Source organism: Perognathus longimembris, chromosome 2, assembly GCF_023159225.1.
Source record: "Perognathus longimembris pacificus isolate PPM17 chromosome 2, ASM2315922v1, whole genome shotgun sequence".
Taxonomy (NCBI): domain Eukaryota; kingdom Metazoa; phylum Chordata; class Mammalia; order Rodentia; family Heteromyidae; genus Perognathus; species Perognathus longimembris.
The window spans coordinates 104,036,843-104,056,780 of NC_063162.1; the positions used below are offsets into that span (position 1 = coordinate 104,036,843).

The 19,938-nt window shown below is 35.8% G+C and overlaps 1 protein-coding gene across 1 annotated transcript in view; it reads left to right on the forward strand.

The window, feature by feature from the left end:
• Positions 1 to 19,938, forward strand: part of Reln (reelin) — a 435,472-nt gene that overhangs the window by 285,469 nt on the left and 130,065 nt on the right. Inside the window, exons 18-20 of the mRNA XM_048339842.1 lie at positions 2,115 to 2,348; positions 3,500 to 3,661; positions 8,198 to 8,434. Of these exons, the coding sequence (XP_048195799.1) occupies positions 2,115 to 2,348; positions 3,500 to 3,661; positions 8,198 to 8,434 (633 nt within the window). The remainder of the gene's footprint in view (positions 1 to 2,114; positions 2,349 to 3,499; positions 3,662 to 8,197; positions 8,435 to 19,938) is intronic.

A 19,938-nucleotide genomic window follows, 5' to 3' on the forward strand; every position in this document is an offset into this window, starting at 1 on the left:
TGACAGCCTAAACCTGTGCTAATTATTCCCTATGAGGGATACCATAGAGTCCATGTTTCCTTGGATCTGGCTCTCTTCACTTAGTAGAATTTTTTTCCAAGTCCTTCCATTTCCTTATGAATGGGGCAATGCCATTCTTTCTGATAGAGGCATAAAATTCCATTGTGTATATGTACCACATTTTCCTGATCCATTCGTCTACTGAGGGGCATCTGGGTTGGTTCCATATTTTAGCTATGACACATTGTGCTGTGGTGAACATTGTTGTGCTGGTGGCTTTAGTGTGTTCTTGTTTGTGGTCTTTTGGGTAGATGCCCAAAAGTGGGGCTGCTGGGTCATAGGTTAGCTCTATGTTTAGCCTTCTCAGGAATCTCCATACCGCATTCCAGAGTGGCTGAACCAATTTACATTCCCACCAACAATGAAGTAGGGTTCCCTTTCAGCCACATCCCCTCCAGTATTTGTTATTGTTAGTTTTCTTGATATAGGACATTCTTACTGGGGTGAGATGGAATATCAACGTTGTTTTGATTTGCATTTCTTTTATGGCCAGTGATGTAGAGCACTTTTTCATATGTCTCTTGGCCATTCTCATTTCCTCATCAGAGAAGTCTCTTTTTAAGTCTTTAGCCCACTTGTTGAGGGGGCTATTGGTTCTTTGCAGTTTTGTTTTGACGGAATGTAATTTTTTTTTATTTCTGCATATATTTTAGATATGGGGCCTTTGTTTCCTCTAAGAACAAAGGTAAAAATACACATTATGATGGAAGTTTCTAATTATCCAGTGGAGAATCTTCTCTCCAAGAAAATCCAGTGCACATAAAAGTTGACAATAAACACATTCACACATTTTATGGATCCTGTAGAAGGCCAGCATCGACACCAGTTTCAGTAATAACTGTTAAAGGAGTATTCTCTGAATCATGCCAAAATATCATTTCATTGGCATAGCTGCTTCATTAAGGCTTTATTTATTTTAGACTTCAGGATGTTTGAATGTTTTTGTGAGATCCTTTATTCAAAACTGACACTGATTTCCTAACACTGTAAATGTAGTGAGAAAAAAAATGTACAAAAATTTGAAGTTAATTCATGATAGACCCCTTAAAATATAAGATGTTTCTAGTATTCAATTACCAAGCCAACAGTGATGAGATTTGTTCACTGAGGGGAGCCTCAGGTAGCTCTGCATTTATTCTAATCAGCTAAAAGAAATACAACACATTTTCAGAGCTGTGGATTGTTGTGGGTGGAGACACACTAGCTATGCTTTTCTCCAAGCACTGCTAATTTGCAAGCTCACAGAAAGCAATGTCATTCTGCTAAGAATATTTATGTAATTCAGAGAACCTATTCCATTTATTTATTTATTTATTTATTTATTTATTTATTTATTTATTGCTGGTCCTGGGGCTTGAACTCAAGGCCTGAGCACTACCCCTGGCTTTTTGCTTAAGGCTAGCACTCTACCACTTGAGCCACAGCTCCACTTCCGGCTTTTTTTTCTATATATGTGGTGCTGAGGAATCAAACCCAGGCTTCATGTATATGAAGCACTTTACCACTAAGCCACATTCACAGCCCAACCCATCCCTTTAAAGGGCCAATCTTGGTCTGAAATACTTGAAGATAGACTTCTTTTCCAAAAATATGCAAATATTTAAAGTAATTACTACCATAATATGTATTTTTACTTTGTTCTTCAAGAAAGCTTTGTCTAGGTATGTTATTAGAGGGATTTGTATTGATTCTTTAATAAAATCTAAGCGTGAAGCATCTAAGCATGAATAATAAAATTATATACATACCCTTTCAAAGAGTTAAAGTTGCTAATGTGTGGTCTATAGATACATTTTAGATAAAACGCTGGCAGTAGTGGGAGGAAAATACTGAATTATTGTTTTAATCATAAGCAGGACTGTGCAAAGACCATTCTGGAATATTTACAATCCATTAGCCCCTATCCTGTTTTCAGATTCAGTACAGTGCAAAGAATAATGAGCTTCATTTACAATTTAATCAAATTCTAGCCTCCAGACTTCCTCCTCAAAGTAGATTGAGGAGTTTCCAAAAGGTCCAGTGGCTTAAGCTTTGATTTCATGTCTTTCTCTCAGATGTGACCCTGGATTTTCTGGACCAGCATGTGAGATGGCATCCCAAACATTCCCCATGTTCATTTCTGAAAGCTTTGGCAGTTCCAGACTCTCCTCTTACCATAACTTTTACTCTATCCGTGGTGCTGAAGTCAGCTTTGGTTGTGGTGTCTTAGCCAGTGGTAAGGCCCTCGTTTTCAACAAAGATGGAAGGCGTCAGCTGATTACATCTTTCCTGGACAGCTCACAATCCAGGTGCGTGAAGGCAAGGTTGTGGAAACCAGATACTAATGTTAATCTCAGATCTATTTTGAATTTGTATTCTTTGTTTCTTTTTCCTGATTTACACATCTTCTAGTTTTTAATGGGTATTGAAGGGAGCTCTGTATATTTAGGGTTAATCTGCTCTCACTATTTATAAATTAGAAGGCTCACCAGTGATTTTGAGATACTAATGACTCACTAGATTTTTTTAAAATATGAGATATTCACATCACAACTGTGTTCTTAAGCCAAGCAGTAGTTAATTATTCATGTAGTTTTATTTATTTGACAGCTTGCAGCGGCTGATTAGATTTACTGCGCATATTCCCTTCCCCCAGTGCCTAATAAATAATGCAGTAAAGGAGTGATTGACATTTTAAGTGTATGTACACAAGTATCTAGTGTACAAATATGTATGAACATAGAGCTATATTTTTATGGATATTTCCTTATATAAAATGTGTATACATTGATTTCATCTTCTACACGTAGTTATACGTCTCATAGTGAAATTACTTATATCTTACATGAGAAGGGTGAATGGAAACCTACAGAGTTGGGATAGTTCATTTGAAATTCTTTTTTGTTCCAGAAACAGTTTTCTTTTATTATTATCAAGTAGTTGTACAATAAGGTTACAATTCCATAACTCAGGCGATGCTTACAATGTTTCTTGATCAGTGTCATTTTTTCTCGCTCCCCCATTTTCCTCTTACATCCCTACCCTCAAGTTATGTAGTTCAGTTTTTACACAATGCACATTGGCTACAACAACTGCATTTGCTCATCTTCCCTTCCTCCATTCATACATACCCTCTTTGCCCAACTCTACTAAAATGTGCTTCCACTTCCTGATTTATTTTGATAACCAGCACATTAGTTGTCCAGAGAAGTAACACCATTGAATTCCTCCCCTAAGTATACCATCCTTTGGTCAGTTTGTGTGTAATTGCATAGAGCCCTAGGTTATCATGTATGTTTGTATTTTTAAAGCTAGCTTCCACATATGAAAGAAAACATGCACTATTTTTCTTCTTGAGCCTGACTTAACACAATTCTTTTAAAATTCTTCTAAAACAAAAGTGTGTTTTTATGAATAAAATTGTTTCTGCAACCACTAATGATGGGCCATTCATGTCTAGGTTTCTCCAGTTCACACTGAGGCTGGGGAGCAAGTCTGTTCTGAGCACATGCAAAGCCCCTGACCAGCCTGGTGAAGGAGTTTTATTGCATTATTCTTACGATAATGGGGTTACTTGGAAACTGCTGGAACACTATTCATATCTCAACTATCATGAACCAAGGTATGTTGAAAAACATTTGGAAAAACATACTGTCTCTTTACTGAGGAAAATCATGGTTCAAACTTTTTGTTTGTTTGTTTTTATTTAGAGATGAAGCAAAGAAAGACCAATGTGTCTTGAGATGAATAACTAATGAGCCCCTTTCTTTTCATCTGTCTGTCCCAGTGATGTCTGATAACTAAAAAAAGTTATTCCTGCATTTTATATTCTGGGATATGATTTAAATATGTTACTAAATTAAGTAATGAGTACAAAAGAACTTCTCTATTATGTATAGAGTTCCTGACAAAAATAGTGTGCCAGTGTGAGCCACTGCTTCATACTTGTAATTCTCACTATTCAAGTGTCTGAGATTTGAGGATTGAGGTTCAAAGCCAGTACAGTCAAGAAAGTCCTTAAGACTCTTATCTCCAATTAGCTATGAAAAAATAGCACAAAGTAAATCTGTGGCTTAAGTGGTAGAGTGCTAGCCTTATGCAAAAGAGGTCAAGGACAATGCCTAGGCCCAGATTTGAAGCCCAAGGACACACACGGACACACACACACACAGACACAGACACACACACACACACACGTATGTGAGGACAGATTTTCTTCATTCTACTATTTGCATCTAGCATGCACATTTCATGACCTAGTGACACAATGATCAGATTTGTTTTGTTTGGGAAAAGTATCCCTCAGTAGATAGTACCTACCATTAATGATAGAATTTAAAGATACTCTTCCTGGCTAATTCTGCAACTGCTCACTGAAATTCTTTAAAAAAAATAGCAAGGGAAGAAGAACATGAGAAATCTCAAAAATGAAGGTTTAAAATTAAAATACCATTAGCAGAGTTCATTGTGGTTTACATTCACAGTGATCTATAGAAATTAACATCATTCCCTTTCTGGGAAGTTGATTTTAATCATGGGATATGAGAAAAGAGATGCTTGCATGAGAAAAGACAAGGTTTGCGAAGCAAGAGAATCGGGCACTGATAACAAATGTGGAATATTTTCCAATTTTGCTTACAGCCACCCCCATGTTTATCTATTTACAAATAGATGAGAAATCTTATTTCCATATCAAATTAAATAATCAATAACAGTATTAAAAATTTTAATGCACCAACTGTGTTGAATATGTTCTCTCTAAAAATAAAAAGCTAAACTCAACTTTTCATAAAGTACAAGTGTGTATCTTAGAGAAATGTCTCACAGACTCTCTGTAGTAAACATTACCAGAAAATTAAATAAAAATCAAGGTGATAATGATAAAATCATAAGAATATATTACCATTTTATGTAAACTTGACTCACAAAGACCAGGATTTTTTTCCTGACAAGGATGGACAACTAAAAATCTTCAGTAATCAATCTATATCATGAAATTTAATTAATGTTTGTTGAAATAAAAAATGACACATTTAATGTGCTATTGCAAAGGTGTGTTTAATCTTGCCTGCCATTTGACAGCAACATTTTTCTTCTGAGCAGGACCAAGGTGGCTTCTTAGTATTAGGTATGTGCATAGCTTCAAAGATTAAGATCAGACTGGAGAGCTTTTAAAAATGAGACCCCAGTAGTGGTCTCCAAATGCTTTCATTTTCCATATACTTTACTCATCTGTGAGACTTTTCCTTCCTCCTCTTACAAATATTAATAAAAAGTGACATGACAGAAGTAAAATTTCATATATTCTAGATCCTAAATTATATTCCATATGATAAATAATACAAACCATAGTAATCCTTCACAATGAGTTAAATAAATCTTGATGCCTTGAGCTATTTGCTGTACTTCGCTTCTGTATAAATTTCTGTCTGTAATTGCTGAAAGTTTCACATTGTTCCTTTATGCCTAAGTTGTTAAAAAAAAATGTGTGACCTACAAATTAGATATACTAGTTGGCTAAGTACATAATTTGCTTGTCTATGCTTCATTCTGCAAATAACTCTGCTTATTATTTATAAAATTTAAAATCTAACAATATAGTTAAGTCTTTTAATTGAAACTAACTAGACTATCCTGTGAGCTAATTGTTTCTTTTATTAATATAAATATATTGCTGTTAGAACTAAAAAGCACTCTAGATTTTCCCTTAATTATAGGGATTTTTATATTGTAAAATGATTACTAAGTCAAATCTTAGATGAGTTTTATGCCTCAAATTACTGTATTTTTTCTCCTCATTGTTTCATAGTCCCATAGTACATATACTTATCAAATTTTTTTGTACATTTAGTACCTACTAACCAAAGGAAGACTGAAACTGGATGTTGACCTCAGCTTCTGGGGTCTCATCTGGTAATATCAAATGGTCACACTGTTATTCTTACCAGTCCCACTGACATACAGAGGAATAGAGAAATCAGTAGACTGTCACCCCCATCTTAAGTTATTATCTAAAACCATTGTCACTTAGAATCTGTTTACCTTTGAAAAAGAAATGTTACCTCCTACTCTCTGTTAATATTTTTACCAGGGGTATACTTTATGCAGTGAAGATTTGAGTAGTTTAGGCAAAGACATAAGAGTGAGAAACTGGCAAAGCAAAGTCCTTGGACCTTGCCTTAGTACTATTATTATCCCAGTTCCACATATGATAATGCAGAGGTACATAACTATCTTTCCTTTTGCAAAGTCACCTGCATTATATGTCAGAAGAACTCCAACCTAAGTCTGATTACAGACTCACAGTCATAACTACTCCGCCAAGAAACTACTGATCATTGCTCTCAAATGCATGTACTACAATGTTTTCATTAAAACATGCCTGGAATTTCTATTCTCAACTTATTTCTAATTATATTTATGTTCTCAGAGAATGTTTACTGATTTTAGAATTATGACATAAGGGAAAATTAGTTTTCTAATAAGTGTTCATCAAATTAAATTGCTAAATCAGTGTCTTGCATTATTGAGTTCAGTTCATTTATTTTATTTTGTTTCTATATATTATGAAAAATACATGTACTTATTCAATAAACAAATATCTGGAAAAATATAATGTGACAACAAAATACTTAACTGAGCTTTATTATTCTGATAAAAAATCTGTTAGTTAAAAAGTCAGATTATGGAAGAATTTAAAAATACATAAATCTAGTTTATGGGTTCTTAAGTTTATATTTCTGTATTTGCATATTGATCAGTTGTATCATTTAAGAAAATGTTTTCTTACATGACAAAAAAACCCGCTCCTGCGAGTTTTTTTTTTTGGCCAGTCCTGGGCCTTGGACTCCGGGCCTGAGCACTGTCCCTGGCTTCTTTTTGCTCAAGGCTAGCACTCCGCCACTTGAGCCACAGCGCCGCTTCTGGCCGTTTTCTGTATATGTGGTGCTGGGGAATCGAACGTAGGGCCTCGTGTATCCGAGGCAGGCACTCTTGTCACTAGGCTATATCCCCAGCCCCACACTCCTGCGAGTTTTTTAAAAACATTCTATAATCAATGGTTATTATTCATATTTTTCTACCAAGTCTGTCCATATACAGATGATTTTAAAGGGAAATAGACATTATTTTTCAATAGATAAGAAATCACATTACTTAAGGTAGGGTTTAAGTTTTTTTAATTAACAATATGAAGATATGAATATCAATGTAATAATCTTCAAGAATTCCACGCTTGGACATTGCAGTGCTAAGTGGTTATACAACTAGTCATTTCACCCAGGAAGTTTTTCTTTGCTCACTAAGAGAAAGGAAAAGAAAAGAAAAAAGCCTTCAATCTCTTCAGCATGCATTTACTGCAAGTACCTCTCCTGGAGTGTAATTGTGCACTGATGGAGACAAATGTCCCACTTGCTGTTTGTTTCACATCTCACTTTGTGTAGGGATGTAAGCAGCATGGCACTGTGATTTATGAGGTTTTCAAGCAGATGTCGTTGCAATGGCAATTAATGCATGGTTCCTGCTGCTGCGTACAATAATTGCTCCTTGAAATTAGATATTATTCTTAATTTTCTTCCCCATTTGTCAGATACAGGTTTGTTGTAGCTGCCATGACACAGCAAGTGACCTATGCACACTCTTCTAAATGTACAGGAATGAGGAAGTAACATAGCTCTAGCCAGTCCCCAACTGTAATGTGTACCAAGCTGTCCACAATCTCCCATCAGACCCTGATGAGTCCTACTCTAACAACTGTGTTTTACTGAGAGCAGAGGAATGAAAGCATAATCCCACTTTATTTTTTATGTGTTTAGAAGGCATTATTTGAGACATATGGGAAAATGAGCATCTGAAAAAAATATTGATAATAGTAGAATCTTTTTTTTTGCAATACTAGAGTTTAAACTTAGGGCTTTACACTTGCTAGTGAGGTTCTTACCAACTTTAAGGGATTCTTGTTGTTTTGTTTTTCTGCTGAGGTTTGAATTCATGCTTGTTAGGCAGGAACTCTAACATTTGAATCACTGCCTAACCCTAAGTTTTTATTTTTGACAACAATTGGGTTTAATACAGACAGAAGTATTTTTAATTTCTTACTATAAGACTTGCATTTGGGGACACTGAGGCAATCTGAACTTTACTTTTCTTTCCCTTGTAGAATAATCTCAGTAGAGTTACCAGATGATGCAAGACAGTTTGGAATTCAGTTCAGATGGTGGCAGCCATATCATTCCTCCCAAGGAGAAGATGTGTGGGCGGTTGATGAGATTATCATGACATCTGTTCTGTTCAACAGCATAAGTCTTGACTTTTCCAATCTTGTGGAGGTCACTCAATCTCTAGGGTTCTACCTTGGAAATGTTCAGCCATACTGCGGCCACGACTGGACTCTGTGGTAAGAACTGTTGTTACGATTTGCATCAGTGATTGGGGCATGAGATTCATCTTTCAGCCCATTTAGTACTTGGTTGTTTGTTGACAAATACTTACTTGAACATAAACCATTGAAAAGTTAATGTTATATCCATAAACAGAATGTCTTGGGAGGAAGAACTGAAAACAAAATAATGATCAATTTTAATAAGTATAAAATTTTATATTTATTATATCAAGTTTTGTTCTCCCCCAAAAGAGCCTATCAAAGGCTCTCTTTAAAAAATACTAATAATTAAAATGAAAGTGACTATTATAGTCCTCTTTCATAGAGGACTGTGAAAAAAACAAACATCACCATAGTGACTATTTCATTAAAATTTCTTATGAGTAGTTCTATTTTTATACTATCTTACAGTACTAATTTATTAACTATGATGTCCTTTTTAATCCATTTTATCAAGCAATATTGAACTAGTGACAAAGAGCTAATACTGGTAGGGTTTCAAGATTATAGGATATTGTAATTAAGATACACTTTATTCACCCCCTATGGGCATATGTAAATTTAATTATACAACAAACAGTAAATAAATTATTTCTGTTGTACTTAGTACTTGATTAGCATCAGTAAGATGATACAACAGTGATTAACTGGAATAAGGAGCTGGCTACTTGACAAAGAGGACTCCCATCAGGCTTCTAAGAAGAGACTGTAGATAGTTTTGACATTATATTTGTATAGCCCACTGATTGGAAAGTGGAAAAATAATAGAGTTTCAGTCATGTGGAGGAAAAGAATGACCATGGCATGTGCCAAGATCATGAAAGGAGGCCAGCCATACCTAAACCCAGGGAGTGAGATAACACATCTCTTAAATGGAAACCAGGGTCAGAGATCAGATCGTGTAGTGTCTTCTAAGCCTAGAGATTCTGGATTCAATCTAAAGTCTTTTTGATTCCCCCAGCATTCACCACTATGCATACTACACATCTCTCGATCCCTTTAAGACCACAAATGTGGCTGAGGAGTCATTTCCTAAGAGACTTTAGTTTCCTGTTGAGTCGTGATCAAACCAATTCAAATTCCTCCAGATGAATCACTCAGAAAGTTATGTACTGCCATTGCCTCCAGAGAGCATATCATAAATGACCCATCAGTGACTTTATCATAATTAGAGGTAAATTTCATACACCATTGCACGGAAAATTACCTTTGATGAGAACTGTGCATGTACAGTCACATCTCACACACAGCAGGCTAAAATTCTAGCATCAAAATGACATCTAATGGAATGAAAGTACAGCTGGTCACTTCTACTGCAGGCATTAGTAGACTAGATAGAATGAAATTTCCACTAAACAGTAGGAAAGGTTATATTGTATGCTTTTTGGTATCCTCAGCTATCTTTTATGAATACTCTTTATTAGTCTTGTAGCCTCTCAAGAAAGGGGTGAAGCAAATAAGATAAACAGATATAGACTAATATAAGATTTATTAGAATTTTATGCTTCTGAACATCCCAAATTAACAGTAATTCAAATTGAGCATGTACCATAAACTACAACTGGAAAGTTTTGTAGTAGGGTTATATTTTTTACTACTTTTTATATGACAAAGAATCATATCATGAATGCAAGTCCTGTATCATGTTTATTTTCATAAATAGTTAACATCTGCTGAAATAAACTCCAAAGTTGCTGAGCATTTTAATTTAACACTTGAGTTGAATGCATGATAACAGCAGTTTAATTTTTGTGCTTTGATCAAAATCCTAGGAACAATATCCTTTCACAAAAGTCTGATGAATATTCTTAACCCACCACTGCTTTAATTGGTAGAGATACATTTACTTTGTGAAAATACAATTGCTGTAATTCTAGAAAACCATAAGAAAAGAAATAATTGTGCAATCCCCATGGGCACCTTGAGTAGCACTGTATGAGTTTTATTAACAGCTACATGTGAGTGGTGAGATTTGACTTTCTGATCTTCTTTGAAATGAAAAGGAGTTGTCTTGGTTGGGAAACAATGGAGAGGATACTCTGGCAGTAAAAATGAGACTAAGAGAAACACATTAACCATTTAATAAGGACATGAAAAATGTTCACTGCTCATTAAAATGAAACAACATGGAAGATTTCAAACTGTTCCCATTTTCTTAGCCAGTGAGTCAGAATAAAACTCCTGTTAATGGCACTGTTTTTTCTCTGCTGCTGTTGAAGAATATGTAGTCCAAAATAAAATGTAAACTTAACTTCGGTGATTTTTTTTTCAAATATGCTAATTACAATATTAATTCAAGTGATGGCATTGATCAACTATTATAACCCCTTAGTCCTAAAATAAGCTGTTATTTTTTGAAATTTAAAATGTTTGGAAGAGTTACTAAGTTAAAATTCTTTAAGCATATTCAAATAATTGACCTCTTCCCTTCAATGAGCTTGTTTCTCTCAAGGGATATGTAGACATAGATGGTGCAGAATGACTAGTATTCAATTAATTATTGTTGACTCTTCCCAGCTGTGAGTTCATTTGGTTCTCATTTTCTAACTCATGACTTTCCAGGAGCATGGATTGTTGTTACCGAGAGTATTCTCTAGGGAAAACTTGGACAATTGCTTTTTCATTAGAACAACTACAGTCAATATGTTGTAAATCACTTAGACTGTCATGGCGAGTTTAGGGAATTTTTCAAATTTTATTTTATTTTATTATCCTTAAGTAGTTGCACAAAGGATTTGCCATTTAACAAAGCAGTTTATGAGTACAATGCTTCTTGATCAATGTGACCCCTTCAACATTCTTACCCAGATTAGGATTTTTAGATCTATACAATTGTGAGGGAAGAGTTGTTATGGCATATTAGGATGGAAAGTGTTTTTTAGCAATTATAGTGTAATCGGTCATAGGCTTTGAGGTCAAGGACTTAAATTTAAATTCCAGCATCATTATTTGGAAGTTTCGATTTATACAATTAAATCACTAGCACTACTCACATTAGATTCACTCAACAGAGAGAAAGTTCCTAAAGTAATAAAAATAAAAAGAAAGTAAAAACCCTCTGTAAGAACAGGTGAGCTGTGAATGATGAGAGGGGTGAAGGAGGAAAGGGTTGAATCGATGGCTGCATGTGGGGATGGGATGGGATGAGATGCTCTTTGAACTCTAGATTTCCACCCAAGCCCTGGTTGACATGGTCCATCCTGGAAATGCAAGAAACTAGAAATATTAGAGATAGAGGACAGCTTCAGTGTGAGTATCCCAAGACAAAAGAAACAAGACAAAGTGGTATGTCTTCAGGATGCTCGAAAGTATGTCTTTGTATCTCATGGGCAGTCTATGATAGGAGCAAGAAAAAAGAATTTGCTTGTATATTTTATGAGAAGCAGAGTGGTCTAGGTAAAAATCCTCAACTAAAAACAAAAAAATACTAGCCAGGCTGTTCACACCTGTAATCGTAGCTACTTAAGAGGCCCAAATCTGAGGATCGCAGTTCACAGCCAACCCAGGCAAGAAAGTCTGTGAGACATTTATCTCCAATTCCATACTAATAAAAAGCTGGAAACAAAGGTGTGGCTTAAGTGGTAGAACCCCAGCCTCGAGCAAAACATGCTCAGAGGTAATGCCCAGGCTTTATGTTCAAGCCCCAGTTCTGGAGCAGTAGGGTTTTTTTGTTTTTGTTTTTGGCTAGTCCTGGGGCTTGAACTCTGGGCCTGAGCACTGTTCCTGGCTTCTTTTTGCTCAAGGCTAGCACTTTACCACTTGAGCCACAGCTCCACTTCTGGCCTTTTCTACATATGTGGCGCTGAGGAATCAAACCCAGGCCTTCATGTATATGAGGCAAGTACCCTACCATTATGCCATATTCCCAGCCCAAGCCCCAGTTCTCTCTCTCTCTTTCACACACACACACACACACACACACACACACACACACACACACACACACCCTGAAATGAAATTGTCTCTTTATCTTATAATAATATAATAATAATATAAATAATAATATAAGTTAAATAGGTCATTTAGCAAGGCATTCTGATGAGCTACTTCAGAGGCTGAGCCCTTAAGTGGAACCAACTTGGGCAACATAGAAAAACTGTATCTCAAAACATGCATACATACATATATACTTATATATGGACATACTTACGTATGTACATACATACACACATACAATTCTTTTTCCATAAGCTCTATTACATGGTACTATGTTTCCATTAATAACAAAATAAAAACTGTAATTTAGTGTTATGTAATGTTTAGGAACTAAAAGTGCAGAACTGAATGATTGGTGAGATTTTAATATGTACAGAGAGCCTGTTGTTGTTAAGATATTTCTAGGTTATAAAGACCATGAGAAATCAACAATAATGTCTTCTAATGGTCCAAGAAGATTTCCAGACTGATCTGAGAACCATTGTCACAGATCATGTTTGCTCAGAGATCACATGGGTCTATAGGGACGCAGCTGACATCAGAATCTATCACACATTTAGTCAGCCTTGGATCACATGTTTTTAAGTGAGATATACCTCTCATTCTACAACACATTCATGTTTTATTAGTGCTTATTAATTGTACCAGATAACAGACTTTATTTTAACAATTTCATAGATGTATATAATGTACTTCAAAAATTAAGAATATGTATTTTATTGGATTTGAACTAGTTAGAGTTTTTACCATATGCTAATCCTGTTTGTAGTCTTACTGAAACTTCTCAAAGAGGTTTCTTAATACTAATTCAAGAATTGTATTGCTGGCCAAGGGAGAGGTCACATTTGTACATAGCTGATTCCTTGGATTATAAGAAGAAAATTACTGTAAGTCTTTTGTAAAATCAGTCAATTGACAGAATAAAAATAATAGCCAAGCAAAGTTTCTTTACAATTTTTCTTTCATTAAACACAAACCTATAAGTTATATACTATATACAAGTTCTGTCATTTAGAAGGACTGGTGTTGTTTAGCAATCTTAGATCATTTTTACAAAGATTGTTAAAAAGAGTATCCAACTGGCTACAATTGGGCTGCTGAAGGAAGTCAGTTGAGATGGGGCAGCTTCCAAGAGCCACTGCAACTCCTGCTTCCTGGAGGATGCTTGGCCTACAACACTTAACTGAAAGATAAAGCAAATAAAATGAGTGACAAACTGAAAAGCCCCTTTCTATTGTCCTCAACACCTCTGAAAAACATTCACAGTATCTAGGGCTCAATAAAATCAGCAGCGTAATTGAATATAACCCTAATTTGGTTTCTAAGTGACTTTCTAAAATCACCATAACGAAATTTATACACTCCCAACCATTTACTGACATTCTAGACAGAAGAGCACCACATTCAGTATTGAAGATAAATATAGAAAAAAATCCTTTGCTTGTGAACTTTGTGTTCTAGAATAGTAATGGTAAACAACAAACATTCATAATAATAGTATAGATAATGGTAATGCTGAGAGGATAAAGGAAGGGAGCTTTGGGTGGAAGAATGGAGAATGGGGCTGTTTTGGAAATAAGAGTCAGGGAAGGACTTTTGGGACACATTACAGTCCAGAATACTGAGAGGAACAGTGATTGAAAGGTATGAAATGGAGAGCAGGAACATAGATCGTGTTATAGATTTGTAGAACAAAATAAAACCTTGAACTTAATTCTAACTGTTATGTAAACCCAGAAATGATTTGGAACAGCAAAGTGGCATAACATGATGTATGTTTTTCTTTTAAACAGTGGTTGCTGTGAAGATAGATGGTAGGAATGGCAGGGACATCATCTGCATGCGATATATTGATACTAGAGATGGGGTGAAGGCAGTGGATAAAGGAAGCCCAAGGTCTATTTTGGAGGGCTCTGCTCCATGACTCATATTCCATTGATGTCTAGGGGATTGATTCTTAAATCATTCATTTCCTGACTTCTAAAAGTCTTCCATTGGACTAAGTGGCTAAGTAAGATTTAAAAAATAAGAAAACAAGCTACCAACGGGAAACAAAAATGTGTATATGAAGAATTAGACCAGTGGCTAGATCTGGCTTATTGAAATAGAAATTCAATAGATTGAGATGACTATGCCCTGTGGACATAATCTTGGTAAGTTCTGTCTCACCTGGCTGGATCAAGCAGGCAACCTCTCCTTCTCTGCCTTGCTGCTTTCCCTCAGTCTACTGCTCCTCCATCAAGCCATGCCTTTTCCTCCCTCTGCCTTTTGCACTAGCGTTGCCTCTGCATAGGCAATCTCTTCATTGTTCATGGCTCATTTAGGATACAGTGCTTTACACAGCTCTAGAGAAGGTCCAAGAACTGGGAACATGTATATTGTCTCACAAAAAGGGTAAGAAAATTGCCAAAGTGAAATCAATAATTTTAATTAAATGTCTATAAAATATGACATTATGCTCACTTCACTAATTGCTGAAACTAATAGTCATAAAGTATCCTGATATTAGAAATAATTCAAGTTCCTAAGTATGCTGAGAAAATGTAACAAACTGTACAGTAAATGCATTACCAATAGCTAAATAAAATTTCAAGGCAATTTTATAAAATTCATTTAAAGTGGGCTTTTTGTGCAACTGAAATATTTGCATTTAATGTGAGATGTGGTATGTTTTGATATAGTTACTGCATCTCATTTGAGTTAGTTTCTAAAACTAAAAGTATCAAGGTCTTATGAAAATCTTAAAATGGCCCTGCTTGAATGTTCTCCAAATAGTGCATATGTATGTATGTTATTAGAAGAATAATGATAGTGAATTTCAGTGATCCCGCGTGTGATTTCTCTCTACTCTTGAGTTTCCCTTCCATGCTAAATGCTTCCAGCCAGGACCATCAGGCCTGACCACATGGACCAGTGAGTTCCTTTCAGAAGGAGATGAAGTACAAGGAATTCAAAGGAACCAATGCAGTGTATTAAGAGAACCCATACAAATGATGAAAGGTTAAATGCAGATTTAGCAAGTTCACTGTTACAACACATTTACTCTGGAGATTATGGATGTAGCCTAAGAAAAACAGGAATCAGAAAGTTCTGGATAGCTAGAGACCAGAGATAAGTTGAAGTCATGGGGCAGAAGTAGTGGAAGTCAAAGGGCTATAGCTAACCCAAACTCTTTAATTGCCCTCATCTCCTCATCCTCGTAAGGTAGGGAAGTATTGCAACTGAAAAGGGCCTCTGACCTGTCTATACACACACACACACACACACACACACACACACACACACAAAAAAAAAAAAAAAAAACACCTTTCTAACACCACAGGAGCCTTATGAGTCGCTGTTTTCAGATGAGTTCTTAGTTTTTTCTGCTTTCTACCTCACAGCCTGTCACTCTCTGACCCTCAGTCTCCTCCTCTTTCTGGGAATGTAGCCCAAGCTACTTTGTGCCATCTGTTCCACCATTTCTCAGCAGCCGATTGCCTTTTACAGCCACAATTTACTCCAGCTGCTGAACATTCCCTTCAAAAAATGCTATTAGATGGGCAAAATGGAGACTTATCAACTGAAACTTGACTGAAATCTTGAAAACCATTATCTAGCCACAAATTTCTGTAACCTTTACAACTGATTTTTTAAAGTTACTTGGATTCATTGCCAGCACCTAGGGATTGAGTGAATTTACCTAGAGCATGTGACTGGTTGTAAATGAACTCTAGACTCCTAAAAAAGGGACAGGGGAGGCACTCCCTGTGGCTTCTGACATGCTTCCCCTTACCCACCTGCCCTGTAGTAGGTCTCTGAAGGTGCATATAACCTGTTTCATTTGTGATCATGACCATTACATACAAATAGCCTCTCCTGGGGGCCCACTCCCCCGTTTCTATCTGCCACATATGAAGTTATGTCATCCTTATAAGAAAATCACAACAAAGTACCCATTTATGCTGTTTGTTTGAAAAGAGGTTGCTTTCTATAAAAACTGAATAAATAGGCAAGTAGATTGACTTATGTTTTTTGTTGGCAGAAAGGTTTATCTAGCTTAAAGTATGATTCCATTGCTGACTTTAAAAGCTATGTTTAAATTTCTAAACTGAGAGAATGAAGATACAAATGAAAATAGCTGAAGAGTATGAATTTACTTTATATAGGAATGGTAAACATAAGCAAAATAAAACAGGTGCTAGAAACAAAACATACAAAAAGAACCTGAAACAGATGCTGAGAAGCACATTGATTTCAAAATACCTTTGATTGCCAACACAACCCCCAAATCTCAGCCAAAGTCATGTAGCGTTCTAGAAATCTATTTTTTAAAAATTGTTGGAAATGATGTATTAGATAAGTACATGACAAAATACAACAGTTAGAGACATTCTAAATTTGTTTGAAGCTATAGGTTGAATGAAGTGAGTTTTAGAAGCATGATATAAAATAAATTTGTTATCTGGAAATTTCATATTTTAACTAGCCCAGCTGAGAAACTGGTTGAGAGAATGTAGTCAAGAATCCAAGAAAAAAAAAATATATATAGAGAGAGAGAGAGAATGAAATATGTAGTCAGTGCATTTTCCTCTCTATATAAGTTAAAATGACCCAAGCAATGTAATAGAGAGAGAAAACATTGAACTGTTTTTGGAAGCTGAAAGATGAATGAGCTTTGGGAGGGAGTGATGTTGGCAGACAATATTTGAGTGAGAGCAAAAGCTGGCCTGCTGGAATCTTCTAGATGGAAGCTGAAGCTATAGCAGGGCCTTGTGGGGACTAACCCACCAGAAGATAGAAACAGTGAAGGACCCTCACATTCCACAAGCCTTGGAGTGGTGATCATAAAACAAAGCCTGTTAGAATTACAAAGGGAAAATTACAACTTCCATCATTCAGAGTTGAATTTTAATAGATTTTTTGAGTCCTTAATGGATAAGTCCAAACAAAAACAAATGAGAACCTACACACTTATGTAGGGAAGTGATAACAGGCCAAGTTAATATATCTTTAAAAAGTGGCCCTCTATAAATGAATCCTTTCAAGTGCACATTGGATGTGCACATGGGTCAGGGCCAGTCACAGTAGACATCAACAAAATATAACACCAAAGCAGGGACTCTAATGATTGCATATTCCACTCCTTAAAAAGTTCTCAGCCAAGAGCTTGTGGCTCACACCTATAATCCTAGTTTCTTAGAAGGCTGAGGTCTGAGGATCCCAATTTGAAGCCAGCCTGAGTAGGAAAGACCATAAGACTCTTACCTCCAATAAATTATCAAAAAAAAAGTCGGAAGTGGAACTGTGACTTAAGTGAGCAGAAATGTCTGGGACAGTGCCCAGGCCCTGAGTTCAAGCCCCAGATTGACAACAACAAAATTCTTTACAAAATGCTGTAACAAATGGAGAACAGAAGCATATTCTTTAATATATAGGACACACTATATATCCTCAATGTATGAAGAACTACTACACATCAGGAAATAAATGATTAATCATTTTAAAAATGAAAAGTTTTAGGAACACCCCCGTCTTCTGTCCCCCCCCCCATACAATACAAATAGTTAATAAACACAAATAGCTTTTTTGCTTCTCTAGTAATCAAAATCAGATTAAGATACTCTAGGCATAAAATAGCTAAAGTGAAAAATATTGTCAAGATTTAATATTGACAAATGGTAAGAATTAGCACTTGAATCATTGTTAATGTTATTGGTAAATGTCACCTGGCACAATGTTCTTAGAGGGCAGCCTGACACTAAGGATCAACTTCTACAATGTACATTTCCTTTGACTAAGCAGTTCTGTGTTTAGGAATTTCTCCTAAGAAAATAATTGGACAAGAGTACAGAGATACACGTGGATATGAATTATAGATGCACTATTTACAACAGTGAAAAATAGAAACAACTTCCCAGCTTTTCTGTACTTATGGATTGGCTTTATTCATTAAAAATAACAATGTCTGTCATATTTTTCTCAGTATGGAAAGGTCAGTGAAGTAAAAGATTTTAATATAATTACATAGTCATCTTAAAGGAGAAAAGTGAGTATGTGTGATTGCATGTATGAGAAAATGTATGGAAACATTAAAATCAAAATATCATTAATAAAAACCCCCACTCTATTTTTTAAAAAACAAAAACATTATTAACAATGGTCATCTCTAGGTAGTGAAATTGCAAATGTTTACTTTTATGAGATTTTAGTTATATTAATTTTCTAAATAAAATATCCTCAAAAAGAGGAGGTAATTTGTCCATCCTTAGGGATGTAGCTTTTGCATGGATCTTTGTGTGTGTGTACCAGACCCGGTACTTGAACTTGTCCTGAAGTCTAGCACTCTACCACTTAGGCTGCAGCTCCAATTCTGTTTTTGTTTTTATTTTGTTTGGTGGCTAATTGGAGATAAGAGTCTCAAGAACTTTCCTGCCCAGGATAGCTTTTAATAACCATGCTTAGATCTCAGCCTCCTGAGTATGTAGGATTACAGGTGTGAGCCACCAAGACCTAGCTATAAACCTGCTTTTGAGGAATTTTGTTGTCCAAGTATTCTCTTACTTATTTTGGTATGCTTTTATATTCAAAAAGCCATTTTTCTACTGAAGATGGAAAAAAGCATCTGGAGGAGGCAGAAACTTATTTACTTGAATAATTTTTATAAGAACTAAGGGATTTTTAAAATTATTTTTAGTTTTAATTATATTTTATTATCTTTAAGCATTTGTACAAATAAGTTGCCATTAAACAGAGCAATTTATGAATACAGTGCATCTTGATCAATGTCACCCCTTTCACCCTATTGACTCACAGACTGATTTTCTTTTTTTCTATTTTTCATTGATTGTTTTGTTTTGTTTCTTACTGTCTTTCTGAACTTGGTGTACATTCATTACAGCATTTAAGTAACTGTAGTTTCACTGAACCTTCCAGCTATCCAGTGGAGAGGCCTCACACATGTGCTTATTTTGTTTAGCGCACTTTCTTGGAGAGTCCTCCATAGGCATGATATGGTGGAATGACTTCAGAGTCAGACACAGAAGCCATTTTACTGCTGCTCGCTTTTGACTAATTGTGTGATTGTGGGGCCTACAACTCTGCCTCTCAGCTTACTGCTCTGTAATAGTGTTAAGGATTCTTGAAGGTGTTTGCACCCTTGACTGAGAGGTCATCTGAGAGAATCCAGCTATTGGAAAACCACAGTGTCCAGCACACTGTCCAGCACAGTGTACCTCTGTGAGATGCAGGCATGGTTCTCCATCTTCAGAGTGTGTTGAGGTGAACGAGAAAGGCTTCCAATCTGGTCTGGAAAAAGATCCTCTGAACACATGGGATAAAGCAAGGGAGCTGGAAGATAAAGGCGCAATCATATGAAATGACTATTGAACTATGGCGACTCAATTACATTATAGTGTTTTTTACGTGACAAGTGTTACTACAGAGAGCCTACCAGCCTTCTTAGGAGCAAAAGTGATAATGAGAAGTAATCTAGTCTTAGTGGTAGAAAGAGATAACCCACATTTGCTCACTAACTTACAGTTAGATGCAGCAACTTTTTTTTTTTTCAAATTGTTTCTTTTTCTTTGAGGCCTCTTGCAAGT